A 24,299-nucleotide genomic window follows, 5' to 3' on the forward strand; every position below is an offset into this window, starting at 1 on the left:
CGGGGTTTGCCGGCTGCGGCGCCGCGCGTCCTCCTTTTTGCACACACACGAATACAAAGAGCCATACGACCTTCGGGTATCCTTTTTCCATTTTTTTCCTCCTTAATCTTGTGTGTGTCTTCCAAAAAATTTTTTAAAAATTGAGATCTGTAGCCGTGCTGGGGTGAGGAAACTGTGGCTAAGGGGAATGTGCGCTTTTTCCCTCCCCTCCCCGTTTCTTTTTCTGTCTTCTCCTTCCTCTTTCTTTTTTTTTTTTTTCCTGGTCCAGGTTTTAAACGTACCAAGAAATCGAGCGGCCCGGATGGCCGTGTACAACAGTTTCCTGCTAGATGTATAGAGTTTTTTTTTTCTTTTTTCTTTTTTTTTTACGATCCCATTTTAAGAACTGGTGAATTTTTGTGGTCGAGGGCTATTTAAAAAGGTAGCTGCTTGGGAAGTTTCTATCTCTCCTGAGTGAATATCCGCCACGGGCACCGTGGAAGGAAGCGATCTTTGAGACTCCCTCGCAAAGCTGTTTGCGTGCGTTTTACACACCCTTCCCTCCCGAAATCCAACCAAGTGGCTTGGAGGTGGCAGTTGTCCCAGGCCAGAAGGTTAAAAATGTCTGGAGGTTCTAACGGAGACACTCATTTTCCCTGGGGAGGGAGGCGGGTAAAAGCCCTTGCAGTGTGTCGTAGATAGTTTCCTGTGTGTTTCTGGAAGCAAAGGTTTTCGTCAAGATTTCTCTGGAGGTTCTGGTCTTTGTGTATGTGTGTGTGTACAGTGTTGTGTATATGTACCGTATCAGGTTTTGTTTTCAAAAGCAATTAACCGTCGGTTTGATGTGGACCAAGTAGCTACAGGATGTGAATTTGTTTTCCCCTTGTTGATCCCAAACGTGTTCCAAACAATTTCATGTGCAAATGAGAGTTTAGAAGAAATCCGGCGCCTCGCCTCGCGTACTTTGGCTCTTTTGTTCTGTGTGCTTGTGCTGTACTTTTCTTCACTTCTGAAGGATCCTGTGTGTGAATAATTCATTGCCAGGGGACTATACGGTCCATGTGGCAACTGAGAGTAGACAATTTTTAAAATCTGTGGTTCAAAGCCTTCTTTCCTGTTTTGCCTAAGTGGTTTTTATTTATTTATTTTTAAAATCGTCTCATGTTTCTATGTACAGCTGTGTATATTTGGGCCTTTATGTCTGGTTTGGTTGGGGTGTAATATAGAGGGGAAGTTCTGCCTTGGCATTTTTATGAGAAAATGGTCGTTTGTACTAGGTTGGGATTTGTTTGAAAAGTTCTGCAACTGGCAAAGAGGACAATAATCTAGTTAAATCCAATTCTCAAAAACTGTTCTTCGTGGTGGTAATGGGGGAGGAACCAAGGGGTGCAAAAAGCAAGTAATAAACTGGAAGGGGAAGAATTGCATTTCAGTTGTCATGTTGCAGTTTTGGAGCGTCCTAGAGGACCCCAGGCTCAAAGCTCAACGACGCCCCCGTTTGAGTAGTAGTCGCCTTTCAGCATTGTACTACTCTTACTAAGAACCACTGGGAAATAGATTGAAATGTTTGCTGGACTGAAAGCGCAGGAAGTAGATGGGGTGATGAGGGAGAAACTGGAATGTCGTTAAGAAAAGTAGCAAGCAGGAGATTTAAAAAAAAAAAAAGGATTTACTGCAGAGTTCAAATTTCATTACAACAGAACCTCTGCATGAGGATGAGAATTCATTTCTATTCCTCAGCTAGCGTCCTGCCACAGCCGCAGTTAGACGCCCAAACAAGGGGGGGTTAAAATTATTTGTAAAGGTCCCAAAATTAATCATCAAGTGGGCTGCTGGGTTTCCTGCCCCGAGCGAGTGTATCTTTATTCCCCTACAATGCAGGTAGAGCGGTGCCTAACCAGGGCTGTCTTAAGGGTGGATCACTCCCTCCCTCCACAAGTTGGAACCTGCGTGGCCCCGTGGTGGTCGGATGCCAGCGAGCGCCGTGATGGCGCAGAGCGGGGCACCTGGGACGGGCGTTTTACCCCAATACCTTTCCGCCTCGCTGCAGATCAGCACCTGCACGGAAGGCGCCTTCTCCCAGCGTCATCTTTGTCAGCTCTTTGTTTCAGAAAAGGGAGAGCCCTTCCCAGAGCGGTGCCATCCCTGCGCCTGACTTAGCCATTTTCATCTGGGTGCATGTGCCCAAGATCCTTGCACTCATTTTTTTTTAAATTATTAGATAAGCCAGAGAAACCCTCCCACGAGTAGGTCGCTGGCGTGGCCGTCCTGCCAAAGCAAAATTCAAGCCTAAATTCAGTTGGCTTTTCCTGGGAATCTGAGTGGACCCCAGAAGTGCCATTTCTCTGAAGAGGGGGAACTGCCAATTGTGCTAGTGACAGCTGAAAGGTTATGGAATCAGGGCTTGCGGGAACTAAAAGCCGCCCGCCACGAAACGTACGAAACCTCCTTGTGGCCACTTGTACTTATAATCGTGTACACGCAGCTCTGTCAACAGCCGGGAACAAAAACCGAGTAAACTGCAACAACAACAAAAAAAGCAAGCTAAAGATGGCGCCGGGCGGCCTTGAAAAGGCCTCGCGGTCGTGTTCCTCCCTGAAGAGGCCCCTCCCCTCGCTGCTAATTGAGTGACTGTGGGTTTCAGCCAATAGCGTTCCGAGCCCTACTCCCTCCCCGTCGTCCGGCCGCCAATCCCCGGAGCTAGGACGCGCGGGGGGCGGTGCCTGCCCGCGTGCGCGCGCCGCCGGGGTACACGGGCCGGTGCCGCTCGTCTCAGGCCTCCCGCGCGCCCTCCCTGCCGCTGAGTCAGCCGGCGCGGCGGCGCGGGGCACACGCGGTGGAACACCCCGCGGCTGCAGTGCGGCGGGAGCTCCCGCGCCGCCCTCGGCCCGGCCCGCAGGAGTGTGTCTGTGTGGCACGTAGCGGACGCCGCGGCGGGCCTTCTCGATCCTTTTGGGATCTCCCTTACCCACCCCGGAACCTCCAGGGCACACCCTTGAAGGATGCTCCCGGGCCGGTGTGCCCCGGCGGTTTCCAGGGTCTTGCGGAGCCCTGTGACCCCTGCGCCTCCGAGGGGGTCCTGCCGGTGCTGAGTCCCGGTGCCCAGCTTGCTGGCTTTGGCTGACGTTTGAGCAGCTAAGCTCTGTGGAGGGGCTCGTGGAGTTTTCCACTTTAGTTTCTCCAACAATACAGGAAAAGTTCTTTGCGAGCGAGGCAGGCCTAGATTTAAACCTTCACCTGCAACGTTTCGTCCTAGCAAGTCGCATTTTTAGCAAGTGTGTCGCATTTAGAAGGCTGTGCCGCTTTTAAACCGCTTGCTCTGTAGACAATGCAGTTTACGACCTCTTTGGCCCTTTGGGGGTCTGCCTACCCACCCCCCCCCCACACACACACCTTTTTTTCTCTAAAAACAAGGTGTTTGATTGCAGGTCATGAGTTGGGTCAGTCTTAAAAAGGAGGAAAACGTGAAAAAAAATTTAAAAAGTAAAGTAGGTAGGAAAAGTAGTTGAAGAGACTGTGTCGCGATAGGCGCTTGCCTTGCATATGGCTGACCTGGCTTCGGTCCCCTGAGCCTGAGAAGCAAGGAGTACGCCCTGAGCTCCGCTGGGTGTAGCCTCAAACCAAAACAATATAAAAATAGTAAAGCGGCCCGGGAGATGGCATAAAAGGCTGAAGTGGGCGCGTTTTGTGTGTGGGAATCCCTGATAGTTGCTGTCACTATTTGATCCACGGAGCACTGAGTGGAGAGTAACCCCAGCAAGGCCTATATGCCCCCCAAATCGAAAAGAAGATAGTGATCTGTGGTGTGTTTACCTGGTCTGTGTGATACTGCGCTTGCTTCTGATGGAGGATGAGAGGTCCTCCTGACAGGAAGTCCTGCACTGGCTCCTGGATATTCAGGGCTGACCAGGGGCTTCCAGCAGCCACTTTCTTTTTCTCTTTTTGTGAAAGTGAAGATTATGGTATGAAATGCTGTGCTTTCAGCAGTCACATTTCAGGAAGTCCATTGCTAGCGTGACCCCGCATGAATTATAGGTCTCTTACAAAAACATATATCATCCCAGTGATACTATATCATACACATCTATTAAATAGTGAGAAAACTTTTTATTTTTCATATTTTGGAGGTGAACTCAGTCATGCAGAAAATTCAAACTCAGAAAAGGTAGAAAGCTAGCAAGGGAGCTGCCAAGAGTATGATATATTTAGTTCTTAAAAAATCATATGACTTGGGAGGAAAGGGATAGTTAAGATTATGGACAGTCTCACCCTGAACTGTCTGTCTAAAAAAGATGCGTTTCTTTCTCTCATTCTTTTCTTTCTCCCTTTTTGTCTCTTTCATTCTTGTTCTTTCTTTCCATGTTTGACTTCATTCGCATGTATTAAAATTATACCAATAGGGGCTGGAGAGATAGCACAGCGGGTAGGGCGTTTGCCTTGCACGCGGCCGACCCAGGTTCGATTCCCAGCATCCCATATGGTCCCCTGAGCACTTCCAGGAGTAACTCCTGTGCATCGCCAGGTGTGACCCAAAAAGAAAAAAAAAACAAACAAAACCAAATTGGCAGTCTGAGGCTATTATTCCCATTCCTGGTAGTGCTTGAGTTGGGGTGGGGAGTAAGGTGGTATGTGGTATGGGGGATGGAACTCCCGTCCCAGGACATGCAAAGCCTGGGCTCAAACACTGGAGCCAGAACCCAGTCCCCATACTTAATCCTTGAGGAGCACATTCACTTTTGCGAAACCCGCATTCCAGCTTGACTGTCCTCTTGTTTTTGTTTGTCAGCCCTGGCCAGTCTTTTTCAGGACATTCCGTTTAGAGATGCTGTCATCTGTTGACATGAGAAATAAATGCACATCTTCTTTGACACGCAGCTGCCTCCTCTCAACCTCCTCATTTCTGTCATTCTGTCAGTGGTCCTAGATGACCTCTAAAGTTATAATTTTTTTGTGTGTGCTGGGGATGGAACCCAGGGCCTCATATATGCGAAACACAAAACATGTATTCTGTCTCTCTCTAAACTATAAACCTGGCCCAGTAATCTCAAAATTGTCCCTTTTGTTTCTGGGGGATGGAGGCCACTCCTGTTTATGCTCAAGGGACCATGTGGATTGAACCAGGTTCTTCAGCGTTCAAAGTATATGCGTTCAGCCTTGTTTTTAAGTTTGGGGACACATCCCGCAGTGCTCATACTTTTCTTTTGTTTTTGTGGCCACACATGGTTGTGTTGTGTTTAGGGTTTACTTCTGGCAATATTTAAGGGACCAGATGTGGCGTTGGGGATTAACCCCCTATTGGCCATGTGTAGATACGCCTTAGCCATGTCCTATCTTTTCAGCCCCAAGATTGATGTTTTATGTTTTGTTTGTTTTGTTTACGGGCCAGACTCAGCAATGTTCAGGACTTACTCCTGGCTCTGCACTCAGGAATTACTCCTGGCAGTGCTCAGGGGACCATATGAGATGCCGGGATTCGAACCCGAGTTGGTCAGGCACAAGGCAGATGCCCTACCTGCTATGCTATCGCTCCAGCCCCTAGAATGATGTTTTAATATTGATACTCAGTATAATATTTTGTTCCCTTAATGTATCTACAAATAAAGTTATGGGGATTTTGACTTTTCACTGCTATTCTGTTTTGAATTTTTTTTGCTTTTTTTGGGGGGGGTCACACCCGGCGATGCACAGGGGTTACTCCTGGCTCTGCGCTCAGGAATTACCCTTGGCGGTGCTCAGGGGACCATATGGGATGCTGGGAATTGAACCCGGTCGGCTGCATGCAAGGCAACCGCGCTACCCGCTGTGCTATTGCTCCAGCCCCTGTTTTGAATTTTTAAGCAGTGCCTGGGATTAAGTCCACGGCCTCACACTTGGAAGGCAAGTCCTTTACCACTGAGCTATATCCCAGGCCAATACATCAAGCTTTTGATTATGTGGTTTTTGTTTGTGGCCCACCTCAGCAGTACTCAGGGTAATCATGACTCAGTCTTCGGGGAACATCCCAAATGGTACTCGGGAGCATTTGGTGCCAGGGGCGGAACCCAGAGCTCCTGTATGCAAGATAGGTGTGCCAGCCCTGAGAGCTCTCCTTGGCCCTGTACAGTTTTAGTGGAATGTAGCTGTGCTCATTTGTTTGCCTATTGTCTGAGGCTGTTTTGTGCTATAGTGGCAGAGTTGAGTAGTTGGACAGAAAGCACAATAACTTGTTCCCTATTTTTTTCTTTTTTTTTTTTATTTTGGGGCCACACCCAGTGGTGCTCTGGGGACCATGTAGTGCCAAGGATTTACTGAGCCCTGGGTCTCATACGTGCAAGGCAAGTACTCATCAGATCCACATCCCTGGCCCCCTTCTTTATTGTTCTTTATATATAAAGGTTTGTGGATCTTTCACTAAAAGTTTTCTTAACTTGGTTTTTAAAGTCCTTTCTCAACTCTTTATATCCTGGGATAAGTTCCTTTGCTCTGGCCTTTCATAGGGACCCTGTAGTTCCTGTAATGTTTGTTTTTGCATGCTTTTTTTTAAAAGCTATCCTGTCACTTCATCTTACATGTTACTCAAGACTCAATTAGAAGTTTTTATTCTACACAACCCCTTTTTCATATGATTTCATTTTGTTGATCTTTCTTGACTTTGAACTAACACCTCAGGAATTTTTCAATCTATACAATATTTTTAGGCACTTGTGTTTATTTTGCTTTGTTCTTTAGACATTCCATTCTTACGTACACTGTAAGCTCCTAGCATGTAGGAACTTTGTCTTCTTTTTGTTTGAGTACTTAGAGGTGGCAATCCATTTTGGTGACTCATTCTGAAGCGTGGCCTGACACATAAAGAATTTTTAGAAAACTTTAAGGGAAAAAAAAAGTTGTTCACCTTTTCTGCTGAGGACATATATAACTTATAAAAGCAGTGTTTTTTTTTTATTTTTATCACATCCACCATTTAAGTTGTTATGCTTAGGTAAATATAATGTGAAATAATTTTTATTTCTGTGGACTCTAGCTTCTGTGTCCTCTTATTTCAGTGTTTTAGAATTTTTGTGAACAACAGGAGGCTGGGATCTTGTCAACAATAATGTCCATGAGTTGGAGTGATAGAACCGTGAGGTAGGATGCCTTATATGCGCCTGACCTGGATTCAATACTTGGCACCCTGTATGGTCCCCTGAGCACTGCTAGATGTCGCCCCCAAACAAAAACAGAACAAGTAAAAAAAATACACAAAAAAAGATAATGTCCATAAAAAAACAAAATATTTGCTTGTCCACTGAACTGTCCACTTCACAGTTTTAATTAAAAGGATAATTTAAGAAAACATTTGTTTGTGGCCTTGAATGTGACATTCTGTTTTATTTTCAAATTTTGTTTTTTCATTTTTGGGTCACGTCCAGCAGTGCACTGCAGCTACTTTGTGCTTGGGGGTCATTCCTGGGAACAATATAGTAATGGGGATCCTGCATGCAAAGCATGTGCTAAATCTGAGCTCTCTTTCTGACCCTAAATGTAAGGTAGGTAAGGTAAAGACCCTCCCGTTGATCGTCGATTTGCTCGAGCGGGCCCAGTAATGTCTCCATTGGAGACTTTGGTGTTACTGTGTCTGGCATATCGAATACTCTCGGTAGCTTGCCGGGCTCTCCGAGAGGGGCAGAGGAATCGAACTCGGGTCGCCCATGTTGGCTGCGTGCAAGGTAGACGCCCTACCCGCTGTGCTATCGCTCCAGCCCAACCAATGTGATGCTCTGAAATGAATATAACATTAAAAAAAAATGGATGTAGCATAAAGCAGCAAGAAATTGAGGAACAAAGTGAACTCACAATAGTGAGTGAAATATGCTTTGCATTAAAAACTAGCAGTGTTAAATATTACCCTTAGTTCACAGCCAGGTTATGATGGTCAGTTGCAAACACTGTTTTCTTAGTTCCTGTCTAATTTTCATCACAGAAGGTTGTTGTTGCGTTTGGTCGTCTTTTTTTTTTTATTATTATTTTGTATCTCTAAATGCTTTCTTGTAGTCTTGAATTTATTATTTCTTGGAAATATGATATTTAATGTGTGGGGGGAGTGCCCTAAATTCTATTTCAGCCATTGTTGTTTTCTTCAAGATTAGGTAATTGGGGTGAATGAAAGAAAGTTTTCAGGATTAATCATAATAGCATCCAGTCATTTTTTGAGTAGCATTATCTGTGTGGCAGTCTTCTGTAGGTGCTTTACATATATAGAGTTGTCTGAAGAACATTCAAAGACAGAGATAAGAACATTGGGGCGGGAAATTAAAGAGACTGTACAGCTGGTAGGACACTTGCCCTTGCAAACTGCCAACCCTATTTTCGATCCATGACACCCCATGTGGTCCCCCAGCCCCACCAGGGGTCACACAAAAACAAATGTGGCTGAGAAATGTGAATAAACTGCCCAGGTACACATAGCTTTTAAGTGTTTCAGCAGAATGAGAAACCCCTCTGCACCCTTTCCCTTTTTTTCCCTTCTGATTCACTGCTGTTTTCGACTGACCAACTCGGCAGGTCTAAAGGCTTTTGCAGGGAAGAGTAGTGAATAGGCTGACTACAGTGGTTGGTACCCAAAAGCATACTTAGCCTGTATCCCAAGTGCATGCATTTTTTTTTTCTCCTGAGGGGATGGGGTTGGGCCACACTCAGGGGTACTCAGGGACTATTTCTGGTTCTGTGTTCAGGAGTGACACCTGGCAGTGTTCTGGGGACCCCATAGGTGGTATTGGTTCTGGGGATTCCAAATGGGATTGGCTGCAAGCGAGGCACACATCTTAACCCCATGTGCTATCTCTCTCTGGCCCTTGTATTTATTCATTTATTCAAATGAGAGGTTTGAACAACACCCCATGGTGCTCTTGGCTCTGTGCTCAGGAATCATTCGTGGTGATGTTCAGAAGGTTGCCTGCAGTGCAGGGGATCAAACCGATGCCTCTTCATTTCTGGTTTTACAAATACTGAGCTCAGCTGGCAAGCATTTTATATCACTCTCTACATAATACTTTTTTTCTCCCACAATATCCCTGTTTCAAGCTAAACTCCTTGCATGATGTCCGTTAAGAGAGAGCGAGGGAGAGGGATAGAGGGAGGGGGAGAGAGAAAAATTAAAACCCAGCAGGAGCAGTATAGACCCTTATTTAGGAAGGAAAATGATATTTAAATGATTCATTCATAAATTGACATAGGAATCGCTTCGTGCTTTCCTTTAACCTTTAGTTTTAATTTGGCTTTAACCTTTAGTTTGAGGTTTAGCCGTGCCTTCCAGTGACGCTAATGACAGAGAAGCTGTAAATGGATTTGAGTTAAGTTTCTGCAAGAAGAGAGTATCTGGCACAAAAAAAAAAAAAAACATTTCTTAGATATAAGGGTAGAAAGAGCAAATTAAAGACGATTCTTTAATAACCAAATGTAATTAAAGTGCATTGTCAGGCTTAGTTTCAGCACCTTAGAGGCATTGATATTGCCTGTTTCTGAAATGGGATTGCTGGCTTAAAAAAAACACTCACATTCATGCACCCCAACCTCAATATATAGAAAATTCTTTTCTCCTTTTAATTGTGGTATTAGGATATAATTTACAGAATAAGATAGAAACATATCTCTTGAGGAAATTATAAACACACTTAGGAATTTGTCACTTACAGAGCTGCAGGCAGAAGGATTCTTTTTTCTTTAATCAAGTATCATTTAGAAAATGACAATAGGAAGTTATATAAACCAACCTTCCCACACCTCTTCTCTCCTCCCCCTGGAGTAGTTTAGTTGCTTAATTACAGTGATTCAAAAGAAGCAGTTTGGTTGGCCACTGGTGTTCTGTCTTCTCCTTTTTTGGATTCTGGCCATGTGGACAAAGTGGCAGCACGTAGCTATTTTGACATTCCTGTTGCACTATGGCTCCGCCTTCAGGGAGCCTGAGAGTGGAGATGAGGGCCCAGAGGTGATTATCTGGCTTGCCAGCTAGAGAATTCCCAGCAGAGATGGCGACCCAGGTGCAGAATGTAGGGAGCAAGGGGGTCGTGCCGCCCCATCTCACCAAAGTTCAGGCCTCCCACCGAGCCTTTCATTTCCCTTCCCATCCTGAACCTTCATGATGTAATAGAGGCTGGTGACATGTGGAAGGCCACAGCGAGCGATGTATTCCTTTGACTGCATCTGCATAGAAATTATAGAGAGGGTGGAACCATGGTTCTTTGGCCAACAAAAAGTGGAATCAGTCAAGAGAAAAAAAAAGATTAGACACTAGATTGAAAGTAGCAATGAATGGAATCCACTGTCTTCCTCTGACCTTGAAAAAGATAGATAACTTTTCTGCATGTCTCTTCTCTGGACCTGGGTGATAAGTGTTTCTTAGAACTGTTGTGTGCATGAGATAACCTAAGCGAAGTGTTCTGAACTCGTTAAAGAATTGCTAGAGAGGGACGGGAGCGATAGTACAGCGGGTCAGGCATTGGCCTTGCACTGTGTACTCCTCTGGGTTCCCTGAGCCCCACGGTAGGCGAACTGTGAGTGCAGAGCCAGGAGTAAGTGCTGAGCCCTGCCAGGTGTGGCCCACAGACAAAACAAAACAAACAAGAATGATGTCGGAGACGTAAAATGCAATAGTGTGATTTACAGCAAAGGCAGCAAGACGATATCTACACTTTCTTCCTTAATCTTCTGATCTTTCCAGATGCCGGTGGGTGTTTTGAGGGTCCTGTCTCCGCATTGGTGAGGCGTTTCATGCTTGGGGGCAGGGAGAGTACCCTCTGCCCTCTGAGACTCTGCTCATCAGAAAGGCACCCCGCTTCTAGTCGGGTGAGTGTGGCACCTGCCAAGCCGTGCTAGGGAGCGCCGGACCTGCAGGTTGAGGAGAGACCACCATGGACTGCCTGCTCCCTCACTACTTGCCCTCCTGCTGGTCCTGACCAGCTCCTCTGGTCACTGCCCATGAGAAGGCCAGTGAGGGAGCCAGACCAGTGCTTGCCGCCCAACTCCAGACGCGCAGGGGGCGAGGACCCCCGTAGGAGCCGTCCAGCAGCAGCAGGACCCCTGTAGCGGCACCCTCCAGGCTCTTCCCAGCCATGTCCTTCAGCGCCACCATCCTCTTCTCCCCGCCCAGCGGCAGCGAGGCCCGGTGCTGTTGCTGTGCTTGCAAGAGCGAGGCCAGCAGCGGGGGCAGCGCGGGCTCGCAGGGCGGGAACCCCCCGGGCGGCACCCCCATCACCGTCACAGGGCACGGCCTGGCCGTGCAGAGCTCCGAGCAGCTGCTGCACATCATCTACCAGCGCGTGGACAAGGCCGTGGGCCTGGCCGAGGCTGCTCTGGGTCTGGCCAAGGCCAACAACGAACTGTTGAAACGCCTCCAGGAGGAAGTGGGGGAGCTGAAGCAAGGGAAAGCGCCGGCCCCCGAGGAAGAGGGGGACGAGCGGGCCCACCACGGGTCCCCACTGGAGGAGCCCGGACCACTCAAGGAGAGCCCCGGGGCCCCCTGTAAGCCCGCATCCACGGTGGAAGAGGAGTGCGACAGTGTGGGCAGCGGCGTCCAGGTGGTCATCGAGGAGCTGCGGCAGCTGGGGGCAGCCTCGGCCGTGGGGCCGGGACCTCTGGGCTTCCCCGGTGCCCAGAGGGACCTGCGTCTCCCCGGGTGCCCGCTGGCCACTGGCGACGGCCCCCCACTGCTCAATTCCGTGAGTACCACGCTGCGCACCCAGAGCAGTGTCCAGCCGCCCCGTGCTGCTCCCCGCCTTCCTCCCTGTCTCCTCTCGCTTCCTTCCTCCCCTTCCCGGAAAGCTCTCCTCTGGTTGCATTTGCGAGAAATCAGAACAGCCCCAAGTGCCCTGTAGCCTCGGGCAGAGCCGGCACCCGGGTTTTCTGCCGGCGCTGTCAGCCCCTTTGGCAGGAGGGCCTCTCCGAGGTGTGCAGCCAGAGGCAGAGGGGGCCCTTCCCGCCCTCGCCCGCGCGCTGCACGGCACCTTCTCCTCCGCAGCTGCCTCCGTGCGCCATAGGCTCTGCCTCTCCTGGCGAGAGCGCCTGCTGTGCACAGACGGCTCATTCATATTTGATCACGGGCCCTCTGCTTGCCAAGAGGAACTCAGCACAGAGAGCTGGGGGTGTCGGGGAGACAGACAGCGGTGGGGGAGACAGGGAAGGGTGAGGTAAGAGGGAGCAGAGAAGGATGACAGAAGGCAGGTGGAGGGAGGGATGAAGGCCAGCAGGAATGAAGGGTCGAGGGAGGAGGAAAGGCCCGGGCGGAAGGTGACTCTCAATGGCAAGAGCGTTTATAAGGGAGGGAGAGCGAGAAGAGGAAGGAGAGTGGGAGGGATGGAGAGGAAAGGAGATGGAGGGAGGAAAGGGAATGGACAGGGGAGCCACAAGTAAGAGAGGGACATGGAGGCAGGAAGAGGGACTCAGCCTTAGTAGATTTTGCGAGCAGGAAAAGACTTGGAAATCCACTGTGTTATTTCGGCTCCTTACTGCTCAGGGCCATATGAGCAGGAATCTCCTGACTGCGTGAAAAACTGACGAAGGTTGCACATGGAATTATGGAAAGGAGATGGAGCAGTGAGAGAGATCATGGAGATAGGGAACTAACAGATGCACTGTCACTTGAGAGGCGGTGGGAGGTCTGTCGGCCTCCCTCTGTCCTCTCCATGCCAAGGCTAGACACCTAGTGAAGAGCAGAGGTGGCAGGGGTTACCCCCACCCCGGCCCTGCCCATCTGCTGGGCCTGAGAAATGAACGTGTGACCGCTCCAGGCCCCTGCAGCCAACCACTGAGTGGGTCATGTCACTGTCGGTTCCCCCAGACTGTGCAGACCAGGACGGGAAGGTCTAGGGTGGCAGAGGGGCAAGTGGGACGAAGGGAGGCAGCAGGGTGCCAGGGCATGGCAGTGCCCTGAGCTGTGGTTCTCTCAGGCAGGGAAGGCTTCCAAGCCGACAGGATGGAATTAGATTTCACAGTGCAGAAAGCAGCTCACAGGTCTATAAATCTCAGTCTCCTCCCCCGCTTCTGTGTGTGTGTATGTGTGTCTGTGTGTCCGTGTGTGTGTATATGTTTTTTTTCTTTCCTACTTTCACTGTTTTGTTTTCTTCGCTGCAGAACCCCACCCCCACCTTCCTTCTCTCTCTCTTCCTCCCAGCTTCCTTCCCCTGTTCTGTATGTCCTTGAGTGAGGGCACAGGCAGGCAAAGTGGATGTCAGAGCTGATGGTTCAGCATGGTGGGCTGGGATCAAGGTGAGAGGGTGCTCGGCTGGCCCACAGAGGGCAGGGGGCAGCGGTCAGTGCTGACCTCTCTAGAGATTTCCTGACTGGATCTCTCTCCTTAGTCCCCCATTTTTCTCCTGTTTGCACCTCCCCACTGTTGCTACCCTTGGATTTTGTTGTTCTTTCTCTTGCCCGGTTCTCCTTCTCATCACTTCCTCCCTCTAATCCTTTCAGACAAAACACTTACCTGGCTACATTTCTTATACCCGAGAGCAAACCGTAAACGACTCTTCATAAACAGAGCATCAGAAACAGGCCTTGTCCTTGTAATCACTCCCGAGGATAAGCTTCCGACACGAGGCACCCTGTACACACAAAATATTTACCACACTCCCTCAGGAGACTCAGGTTAAACAAGCCATTGGCCTTTAGAGATTGCGGTGGATCCCCCTTGCTTTCCGCTCTGCTTCCTGTCTTTAGCTGAAGAATGATGGTTGGCGTTCCCCTAAGCCTGGCTAGGCTAATGGGCTGTTCTCTTTTATATTCTCAGTTGGTGGATGATTATGTGGCCTCTGAGGGCACAGTGCAGCGGGTGCTGGTCCCTGCTTACGCCAAGCAGCTCTCACCAGCCACCCAGCTGGCCATCCAGCGGGCCACCTCAGAGACAGGGCCCGAAAACGGCAACAAGCTGGTGGTGCCCCGCCCCGAGGATATGCTCACTGCTGCTGCCGTGCTGGATGGTGCCTTGGAAGAGTCAGGCCCTGGGGCACCCGGGGACCTGAGACACTCTCTCGGGTTTGCCATGTCCCCCTGCAGGAACAGAGTGAGTGGGCAGAAGAACGCCAGGCGCAAGCGGGATCTCGTACTGTCTGTGAGTGAACCCAACTTCCATCCATTTCTTGAAAGGGGGGTATAGCGAGAGTACAGCAAGTTGGGTTTACCTTGCATGCAGCCAACTAGGGTTCTATGCTCTGCATCCATAGGGTCCCCTGAGCACTGCCAGGAGTAATTCCTGAGCACAGAGCCAGAAGTAACCCCTGAGCATCGCTGGCTGTGCCCCCACACCTCCCAGAAAGAGACTTATCATTGGTCTGGAGCGATAAGTGAAGAGTGGAGTGTGGGTTGATTTGAAATTTCTAGTGTTGAGTGAATAGAAATCTCTGAATCCTGCTGGAATGGGAGGGATGCAGAGTGGGTAACAGATTATTTCATAGACCTAGAAGGAGAAGGAAGGCACCTTGCTCTCAAGGGAACTGCTTCAAGACTTTTCCACATAGACTGGTATCTTCCTTTTAAAGAGAAGGAAATGAGACCCCATTCCTACCCCATTCCTCACTTGTCTGATAATCCTGACTGGAAGATCTTGGAAGGACTGAGCAGACTGACTACCTGGGGTGCTAAGGAAACAGTGAGTTTTTTAGCCAGTTTCCCAGGCACCCTTGGAAACAAAGTCAGGTTGTCCTGAGGCAGACCAAGCCCCAAAGATGCACTGAGACCCTCAACTCAGTTTCTAAGATTTGGAGGCATCAGTGATCCCAGAAGTTCTAGGCCAGAAAAGTATTGGCCTAAACCAGTTGTCAGAAACCTTCAAGTGGCTTGAAACTCTTGGGACATCACTGAACAACCTAAGCACAGAATCCCCCCAATCCCCACCAATCATTATCCTAAAATGTTCATAGTGTGAGAGATCCTGACTGAAGGGGTTCACAGTTCCTCAAATCAACTTGGTGCCTGGTAATGACTTTCTGATAATCATGGGGGTATATTTTATCCATACAATGTTGATATAAATGCTATAGGTTTCCATTCTCTAGATAACGGCTCACCTCAATTAAGTCACTTGAGGATTTAACCAACCTACATATCATCATGTTATATAGTGAATGAAGTCACTTGACAGTTTAATCACCTAAATATCATTGTACCACATTTTTTGGTGGTACGGTTTTGACTTTTGGGACACATCCCTGAGCACCTTTGGTTGCGTACTAAAACTAAAGCCTGGTGGTGCTCAGAGAACTATATGTGGTGCTGGGGATAGAACTGGGGTTGGCATCATGCAAGGCAAGAGGCTCCCCGCCCGTACTATCTCTCCAGCTTGCCAGTGTCTTTGTTACAGTCTAAGTAAAGATTTAAGTCAACTGTTTACCATATATATGTCCTTTTTATGGTGGTGGTGGTGGATGTTTGGGTCATACCTAGTGGTACTTAGGGGCTATTCTTGGCCTTGCACTCAAGGATCACTCCTGGCAGTACTTGGCAACCATATGACATACTAGGGATTGAAGTGGGATTGGGTACATGCACAACAAAGGCCTTAGCCCTTAATTCTCTGGTCCCACGTCTTTTATCTCTTATTTATTTGTGGGAGGCCACTTCCTGCAGTGCTGGGGGTTACTCCATCCCGCTTTATGCCCCCAGTGGTGCTCAGGGGACCATATGGTGCCGGGGATCGAACCTGGGCCTCCTGCACACCAAGCATGCGCTCAGCCTATTGAATTCTCTCTACAGCCTTATCCGTTCTTCATTTAATTTTATTCCTTTTTTGTTTTTCTGAGAGATCCTTCTCTGGTAGGTGAGCCAGCAGCCTTTACTGTCTTAACACTTATTATTGTCCTTTTTAAATAATGAGGGATTTTCATTGAGGGATTCTTTGTTTTCTTAGGAAGGAAAACCATTTGTAATCGGTGCCATCTTGTTTCTAACTTTCATTTCAGAGTTTGATTATGTTTGGGGACATCTCATTAAGAATAGAGGATAGTACCCAAGCATAAAAATTTGTAAATCTACAACTGTACCTCATGGTGTTTCACTAATAAAAATTTTAAAAAAATAGGGGATGGTTATCTCACAGTGATACAATTAAAAAGAAAAGAAAAGGGCATGGAAAAAGAATAGAGGATGGGTATGATTTTTTTTTTTGTCATGGATTTCTGCCTGTGATAGAAATGGAGACATATGGGGGCTGCAGAGATAGTACAGCAGATAAGGTGCTTCCCTGGTACATGACCATCCTGGGTTTGATCCCCAGCACCCTATATGGTTCCTTGAGCCCACCGGGAGTGATTCCTGAGTGCAGAGTCAGGAGTAAGCCCTGAGCATGGCCCAAAAACTAAAAAATTGAGACATATACCTAGAAATCCAGAGATTCTACAACATCATAGTGTTTAAATCATGGCTGCAGTGTAGCAAACATAATTTGCATAAAAATCAAGATTTTTCATCAGTTTCATTGCTCTCCTGCTTACTGATTTCAGTGAGAGTCACATGTGGAGACCAGGCTTCTTCCTAACCTTGGGAGAGGTAGTAGATCTGGCAGATAATTGTGCTGTCCGTGCTGAGAAAGGTTTAAAATGTTCATGTAACTGACGGTGGATTGAGAGGAAGAGGGAACATTGCAGATCTTCACTACCCAACCTTTAGCCCTGGGAAGGAATCCGAGAGGCCCTTCAGTCTGCTGAGGCCTCTGTGGATTACAGCTGGGATCCAGAAGGATCAAACCAAAACTCTTCATTTCTTGGAATGCTGCCGATTCTAGCTATCCATTGGGGAAGTTTAGTTATTTTTAGCTCACTCAGGAGGTAGGTGAGCCAGCAGCCTTTACAGTCTTAACACTTATTATTGTCCAGAGTATTTTCCCTGTCTACTTCAAGCCCAGTTTGATTTTTATCAGCAGATCTCTCCTGAGGCACTAGAATTGGAAGCTGTGCCTGTCTCCCCACTCACACCCCCCCCCCCCCACCTCCTATTAAATTTTCCCTGTAACTCAAAATTCTTTCTGGAACAATCACCTTTCTACTGTAATTCCTTTAGTTTGGACTTCTGAGAGGTAATATAGCAATTATAAAATATGAAGCTACAATAATAATGGTCCTTCTTATCGAGTGAAGACTCATCAGAAAAGCTCACTTTTCTGCGTTATATGGTTAGTCTCAGTCAGCCATTGTGGTCGGTGTAAATTTGAGTAAGGTCGGTTTGGGGATTTTTGAAGATGAAGTTGAAATACAAGTCTGAGTCCATCAATGTGAGGCTGGACAACTTCTGGTGATTGAGAAAACTTGAGCTGAAAATAAAGTCAGAAACAACAAATATAATCAGGAAAAATGTAAACTCCTAAATATAGGAATTTACATAAATATAATCTAAATATAATCAGGAAAAAAAGGTAAACTCCCATGTTAATGTTCAAGGAAGCGGTTGCCTAACAGTGCCCATAGTAATTCATGTGAAAAATGGATTTAAGTGGAATACGGGTTCACTTGTGTGTGAACGGTGTGGCATTGGGATTGGGACAGGACTGCTAAGAAGCATGACATCATCTTGGGTTCTACTCCCAGTTTTACTCCCAAGGGGGCATAATACTCCCTTTGGCCAACCCCAGCTGATGAGCAGGCCCACTGCAGGTGTCATTTTGTTTGAGGGACCCTGATAGACCAGACCTCCCTACAGTTCTGTGAGGAGCCTGGAACTCCCTGAGGGGTGCCTGAAGGACAGGTTGTTTAGATGGGAGAGTACTTAGGGGTGGACAAAAACTGCCTTCAAATATTTCAGGTATCAAATGGTCAAAATGGTGCTGGAAATTTTATGCAAGAAACCGTATCAGGCCATGATCCCCGACACTCAGGAACAGATCTCAGAACCTAGCAGGTTTTGGCAGAAATCCCTCCAGATTTAAGTGTTAAAATTTCGGAATTTCAAAATCGCGTGGCCACTACTGCAACCACGCAACATCATATGTTATTCTTAACAAGCAATAGAAAACAAATAGTCTACTGTTGCCTTTTCAGCAGATCTGAGTGTTGGGGTAAAATCCCAAATAATAATGGTGGGTCTGGGGTCAAAATATTGAATGTGATCAAAGTAGAGAGAGAGAGTAATGTGGAAATCATCTACCCCACAGGTAGGGGGAGGGTGTGGGATGAGGGTATACTGGGGTTGTTGGGGGTGGAGAATGGGCACTGGTGAAGGTACAGGTGTTTCATTGTATGACCGAGACTTAGACCTGAAAGCTTTGTAACTACTCTTACGTTGATTCAATAAATAAAATTATAAAAAATAAGAAAAAAAAAGTACGGTGGAGTTTATGCCCAATTCAATCAGCTAATCAGTGGCTGAATAAATAGCAGTACTCCTACATTAAAAAAAAAAAAAAAGGAAACCATACCAGTAACAGTCTTATAAAACACAGTGCTTAAAAATCAAACAAATGAGAAATCTAATTTATTTTTCTTTTTTCGTTTTTGGGCCACATTTGATGTGATGGTCAGGGCTCACTCCTGGCTCTATGCTCAGGGATCACTCCTGGTGGGACTTGGGGGACCACTTGGGGTGCTGAGGATTGAACCCAGGTTGGCTTATGCAAGGCAAGCACCCTTCCTGTTGTACTATCTCTCTGGTCCTGTTGACAGAAGCTTTTATTGGGAGCAGGGCAGGTGGGTATGGGCCACACCTGGCGGTTCTCGGGGCTTACTTCTGGCTCTTTGCTCAGGGGTCACTCCTGGCAGTGCTTGGAGGGGTCATACATGGTGCCAGGATTCTAATTAAGGTCAGCAAGTTGCTTTAACCTCTGTACTTACTATCTCTCTAGCCTCAGGAACTTTTAGAACAATTGGGGTGGTTTAGCAGTAGAAAAAGCAGATGCAAAAACTAGTGAGAAGCCAGAGATGGGGCTCAGTGGTAAATGACATGCTTTGAATGTATGTGTATGGTCATGGGTTGAATCCCCAGAATCAAAAAACAAACATAGGGGCTGGAGCGATAGTACAGCAGGTAGGGCGTTTGCCTTGCACGCGGCCGACCCGGGTTCGATTCCCAGCATCCCATATGGTCCCCTGAGCACCGCCAGGAGTAATTCCTGCATGCAAAGCCAGGAGTAACCCCTGTGCATCACTGGGTGTGACCCAAAAAGCAAAACAAACAAACCAACATAAACCTTGTGAGAATCATTGTTAAAGGGCTGTCAGCAAGGTTGACAGACAATCTGTTAGACCACGTGAACGGGAGGGAGGACCATAGACTCCGAGATGCTTTTTACTTCATATTTTTGTTTTAGGGGTATGTTTTTCAGACCCCTAGAGGTGTAAGTACCCTTGAGATTTGTGGTAATGTGAAAGGAATACACACACACATAAACACACACACACACACACACGTATGTATGTCATCAATGTCATGAGAAAATTTTGGAGGACATTTTTATATTAAAAGAAATATAGGGGATGTAGCTCAGTGACAGAGGCCCAGGGTTTGATCCCTGGCACTAAAAAAAAGGAAGAAAAGTAGCTATATTATAAAGAAAATGTTAAGACCTTCACTAAATGTCCCCTTGCAAAAGCCCTGGCATGTACCTGTTTTACTGTTAGACACACACTTGCGTTTAGGAATATGTTTTGAGACTCTCTTCACTGGTGATCATAATCTCCAGAAGCATAAGTAAAAGCGAGAATGATTCTGGAAACTTGATGTGACGTGATTAACGGGAAGACCCCCTTAGAAACATTGGCTTGGCTCATCTCTCTAGCCGAGAAAGGTGATTGATAGAAATGGTGCTAGGTGCTTGGGGCACAGTTCAGGCAATTCTGTCAGGCCTAGGCAGGTTCCCTCTTACCCACTCCTGGCTTGATTCTGTGTTTGTTTTTTCCCCCCTAGAAATTGGTCCACAATGTGCATAACCACATCACCAATGACAAGCGATTCAATGGGTCTGAAAGGTATGGCCGGATCCCGAGGGACCTTACCTAAGAGAAGGAAGCAGAGGGGGCTGTCAAGACACTGATCTCAGGCCGCCCCTTGTGTCTTCTCGTAGGCCATGGAGGAATCCCTGCCGAGACGATTAGTGCTGGGAATCTGTTTGGCCCCTCTTAAAAAGTTGACCGCCTTTATTCACTTTTTTATCTTTGCGGCAGCATCAAGTCCTCTTGGAATATTTCAGTAGTGAAGTTCCTTCTGGAGAAGCTCAAGCAGGAGCTGGTGACCAGTCCCCACAATTACACTGATAAGGAGCTGAAAGGTGAGAAAAACCAAGCCAGCTCCCATCACAGCCTTTCTCCGCTCCCTGCTCTTGGCCACAGGGGAGGAATAATCTAGATGATTTAGGTGGTTTTGAAAATAGTGCACTTAAAAAAAAATCTTTTGGCTGTTTTCACCTACTGTAGTCACAGGGATTATCAGGATTATCTCTAATTGGCTTTTATTTCCCTACTCGGATCCAAAATGGAAATGGGAGGGGGAAAGGCTAGGATAGGAACGTGTGACGTTTCTTCAGAGCCTGCATCTAGGGTATTCTGAAAAGAAGGTCAGAATACTAATACAGGCTGCTGTTTTGTGCCAAAATATTGCATCCTACATTTCTACTGTCTTTTCCCTGCTGCTATATGTCTGTAAGCAAACTCTGAAGCATTGATAGTTTCTGCTGGGCCAGAAATGTTGCTCAGTGGTAGAATACTTGCCTTGCAAGTCTGAGGCTCTGGATCTGAGCCTTGCACCACAAAGAAGGAAGGGAGGGAGGGAGGGAGGGAGGGAGGGAGGAAGGAAGGAAAGAAGGAAGGAAGGAAGGAAGGAAGGAAGGAAGGAAGGAAGGAAGATAGATAAGAAGGAAGGAAGGAAAACTTCTGATAAAAAAATACTTGTAATTCAGTATTAACAGAGTAGAAAGGGGTAGGATTAACTGGGAGGGGAGCAGTTACAGAAGCAATTGAACTTGACCTTTTTCTAATGGGATATGGAAGAAAGAGAGTTGGAGCCAGGTGAACAAAGAGAGCCAGGCCAAAGGGAAATGAATAGCTGTTGGTGGGTAATGGGTACCCAGAAAGCCTGTCATCTAAATAGTGGTTCTTACTGTCCCACCCAGGAGCCTGTGTAGCCTATTTCCTTACCAAGAGGCGTGAGTACCGCAACTCCCTGAACCCCTTTAAAGGTCTAAAGGAAAAAGAGGAGAAGAAACTTCGAAGTCGCAGATACCGGGTAGGTTTCTAGTCTTTCCTTTCTCAGTGCTGAACTCTAAATCTCAGGGCCAGAGTCAGCTGCCTGGTTTAAAATACTTGTCTGAGAAGTATAGGCCTGGAATTTGGTTTTGGATTTTTTTTGGGGGGGGGTGGGGAAGGATGGGAGTGGAACCCTCCGAAGCCGAAGCCGTGCTCAGGGGACCAGTGGGGTCCTGTAAACAATGCTTGGCTGGGGCTGGAGTGACAGCACAGAGGGTAGGGCGTTTGCCTTGCATGCGGCTGACCTAGGTTCGATTCCCAGCATCCCATGTTGTCCTCTGAGCACCGCCAGGTGTAATTCCTGAGTGCAGAAACAGGCGTAACCCCTGTGCATCGCCAGGTGTGACACAAAAAGCAAAAAAACAAAACAAAACAAAACAATATAACAACCAATTCTCGGCCAACCAGGCGGGCAGTTTTATGCATGAGCCAGAGGATGTGGTGCTGCTTGCTTGGGCCCAGCAATGTTGGGTCTGCAAACAGGTGCCAAGACCTGTACTATCTCTCTGTCCTCTGGGGTTTAATCTTTTTTTTTTTTAAACTTTTTGGACCACACTCGGTGATGCTTAGAGATTATTCCTGACCCTGCACTCAGGAATCACTCCTGTTGGTGCTCAGCACACCATGGGATTCTGCGGGTTAAACCGGGTCCGCCGTGTGCGAGGCAAGTACCCTACTGGCTGTGCTGTCACTCCGGCCTCGGTTTATTTTTTTAAATAACTTTTCTTTTTATAATTGAATTCTTGTTTTGGGGACCACAGTGTGTAGTGCTCCAGAGTTACTCTTAGCTCAGTGCTGAGAGTTGCTTCCAAGAGTGCTTGGGGGACTAATAGAGTGCCGGGAGGTTGAACCCAAACCTTTAGTGTGCAAAGCTCATGCTTAGCCCCCTGATCCCTCTCCCTGAAGGTGTTGAAATTTGAACCCTTGTGGTGCACTCGGTGATCTTGACAGTCCTATGGCATAGGATTCTGACATGAAAGGGTTGGAAGATGACCGAGTTAGGCGGAGAGGACAGACTTATAGTAGAGTGGGTACTAGGGCACTTGCAGTGCACACAGTTCGATCCCCAGTACCCCGTATGGTCTCCTGAGTACTGCCGGGAATGATCCCTGAGTACGGAGCCAGGAGTAAGTCCTAAGTACCTCTGGGGTGGCCCAGAACAAACGAAAAAGTTCCTCGGAGGGGTCAGGGAGATAGCTCAGAGGGTGGTGCTCATGCTTTGCATACAGGAGCCCCAGTGAGATCCCTGGCACTTTATGAACACCACCAGGTGTGGTCCGGAAACAAAAACAATAGACAAAAAAAGACAGGGGCCAGAGAGATAGTACAATGGGTAGCCTTTGCCTTGCACAAACCAAATCCAGGTTCTGTCCTCAGCACTACATATCATCCCTGAGCCCTACCAAAAGTGATTCCTAAGCACCTCTGGGTATGACCCCAAAACAAACAAACAAAAAAGGCTGAGGGTCAGTCAGAGCTGTGAGCTCAGTCTCTTATGCCACCATGTGCTCCAAGGTGGTCCCCATAACCCTACTCTCTGGGGTCCTCTAGGAAGGATAAGGACAATCCACACTCTTAGCCCTGAGAACCCATAGTAGCAGGGCCAAAGCACACGCCATCTGAAAATAAGGTTACAAGCCAGGAACATGGCAGGGAAGAGGGAGGGGCAAGAGGTGGGTGAGCAGGTTTCAGGACTTGGAGTCTGGGCTCTCTCAGCACAGACTTTACACAGCTTTCCTCCCACCCAAGCCCTTTCCTCAAACCTAACCCCTGGATTGTTTCTTGTCCCAATCGCTCTCCTGGTTTCCTATCTAAGCTCTTTGCCAACCGGTCCAGTATCATGAGGCATTTCGGACCCGAGGACCAGCGCCTGTGGAAGGACGTGACAGAAGAGCTGATGTCGGATGAGGAGGACAGTCTGAATGAGCCAGGGGTGTGGGTGGCACGGCCGCCCCGCTTCCGGGCCCAGCGCCTAACAGAGCTCTGCTACCACCTGGACGCCAACTCCAAGCACGGCACAAAGGCCAACCGTGTGTACGGGCCTCCCTCAGACCGACTGCCTTCGGCTGAGGCCCAGCTTCTCCCACCGGAACTCTACAATCCTAATTTCCAAGAAGAGGAAGATGAGGGAGGGGAAGAGAATGTACCTGTCTCCCCATCTTTTGACTCACCCCACAAAACCTGCTGTCCTGACTTGAACTCCTTCATTGAAATCAAGGTGGAGAAGGACGAATGAGACCCGTGGCCCCGCAGGCCTCGGCAGTGGAGCGCTTTCCTGGCCTGGCAGGGTGGCTGCTGTGGTCTGAGAAGGGAGCTCTGTCTCTCCGCACACTGTCCCTGTGCAGGTGGGAGCTGGCAGCGCTGGTGGGATGAAAGGGGGACTTAATCAAAAAAGAATAATAAAGAAAATAAAGGACTTATCTAGAAGAGAGAAAATTCCCCCTGCTATGAATGACAAACCAGAAAATGCTTATTCTTAAGAATAAACTGCCTCAGAGGAACCTGACATGAGAAAAGGAGGAAGATGAGTCTAAGAAACAGGAGGCCTTTTAAACACATGCTCTGGGCTCTCTGAATTTGCCTTTTTCCCCAGTTTCGTAAAAAGCTCTAGGGAAGCAGCCTTGGTTACCTTCTGCTTGCCCGTGACTGGGTCTTGTTCTGCAGTGGCAGCCGCTGAGGCGCAGCCCAGGATAACACTGCCACCTGGCGGGCAGTTTGGTGACGGGCTCAGTTTTTCTGGGCAGAAAGCAGGTTCTATCCCTATATGGGAATGGGGAGGGTCTAGAAAAATAATCGCTATTGTTTATTGAATTATATAAGTCAGATTTTATTGTTTCTGTATTACACATGAAGGAAATTAAGGGATAAAGAGTTCCCACATCTCACCTGGAATGGCCCTCCTACCATGTGACCATATTATATGCAGAGCTTTGCAGTTCTAAGTTCTGCTAACCAAACTGTACTGTGAGGCGGAAGAGCTTTGTATACTCATGCACGCACTCACGCACACCATATATTGGATTGATAAGTGAAACTGACTTACTATTTCATTCCTAAAACAAATACTAATTGCTTGCTAGATATCAGAGTCATCATAGCTAGGTGCAATGGATATCGATCAGTTCTAATCAGTTCTACTATGAGAAG

General features: G+C 47.7%; 2 protein-coding genes across 2 annotated transcripts in view; one reads left to right on the top strand and one right to left on the bottom strand.

Annotated features, from left to right (window-relative positions):
- The window catches only part of CUNH14orf119 (chromosome unknown C14orf119 homolog), a 275,876-nt gene that overhangs the window by 94,255 nt on the left and 157,322 nt on the right, over positions 1–24,299 (bottom strand). The gene's annotated exons all lie outside the window — the stretch shown is intronic.
- Positions 5–23,527, top strand: CUNH14orf93 (chromosome unknown C14orf93 homolog). Its single transcript, XM_056134429.1, has 7 exons — positions 5–76; positions 10,658–11,654; positions 13,721–14,041; positions 19,819–19,880; positions 20,076–20,179; positions 21,020–21,132; positions 22,969–23,527. The coding sequence occupies exons 2-7, from the start codon at positions 11,049–11,051 to the stop codon at positions 23,386–23,388; spliced, it is 1,626 nt and encodes a 541-aa protein (XP_055990404.1). The 5' UTR covers positions 5–76; positions 10,658–11,048; the 3' UTR covers positions 23,389–23,527.

Source organism: Sorex fumeus, unplaced genomic scaffold (assembly GCF_029834395.1).
Source record: "Sorex fumeus unplaced genomic scaffold, SorFum_2.1 ptg000098l, whole genome shotgun sequence".
Taxonomy (NCBI): Eukaryota; Metazoa; Chordata; class Mammalia; order Eulipotyphla; family Soricidae; genus Sorex; species Sorex fumeus.

Bases quoted from the DNA above. Each gene is read 5' to 3' on its own strand.
- CUNH14orf93 (XM_056134429.1), top strand. From the start codon at position 11,049: ATGTCCTTCAGCGCCACCATCCTCTTCTCCCCGCCCAGCGGCAGCGAG. The intron at 20,180-21,019 runs GTGAGAAAAACC...TGTCCCACCCAG, and splicing joins CACTGATAAGGAGCTGAAAG to GAGCCTGTGTAGCCTATTTC. The intron at 21,133-22,968 runs GTAGGTTTCTAG...TTCCTATCTAAG, and splicing joins TTCGAAGTCGCAGATACCGG to CTCTTTGCCAACCGGTCCAG.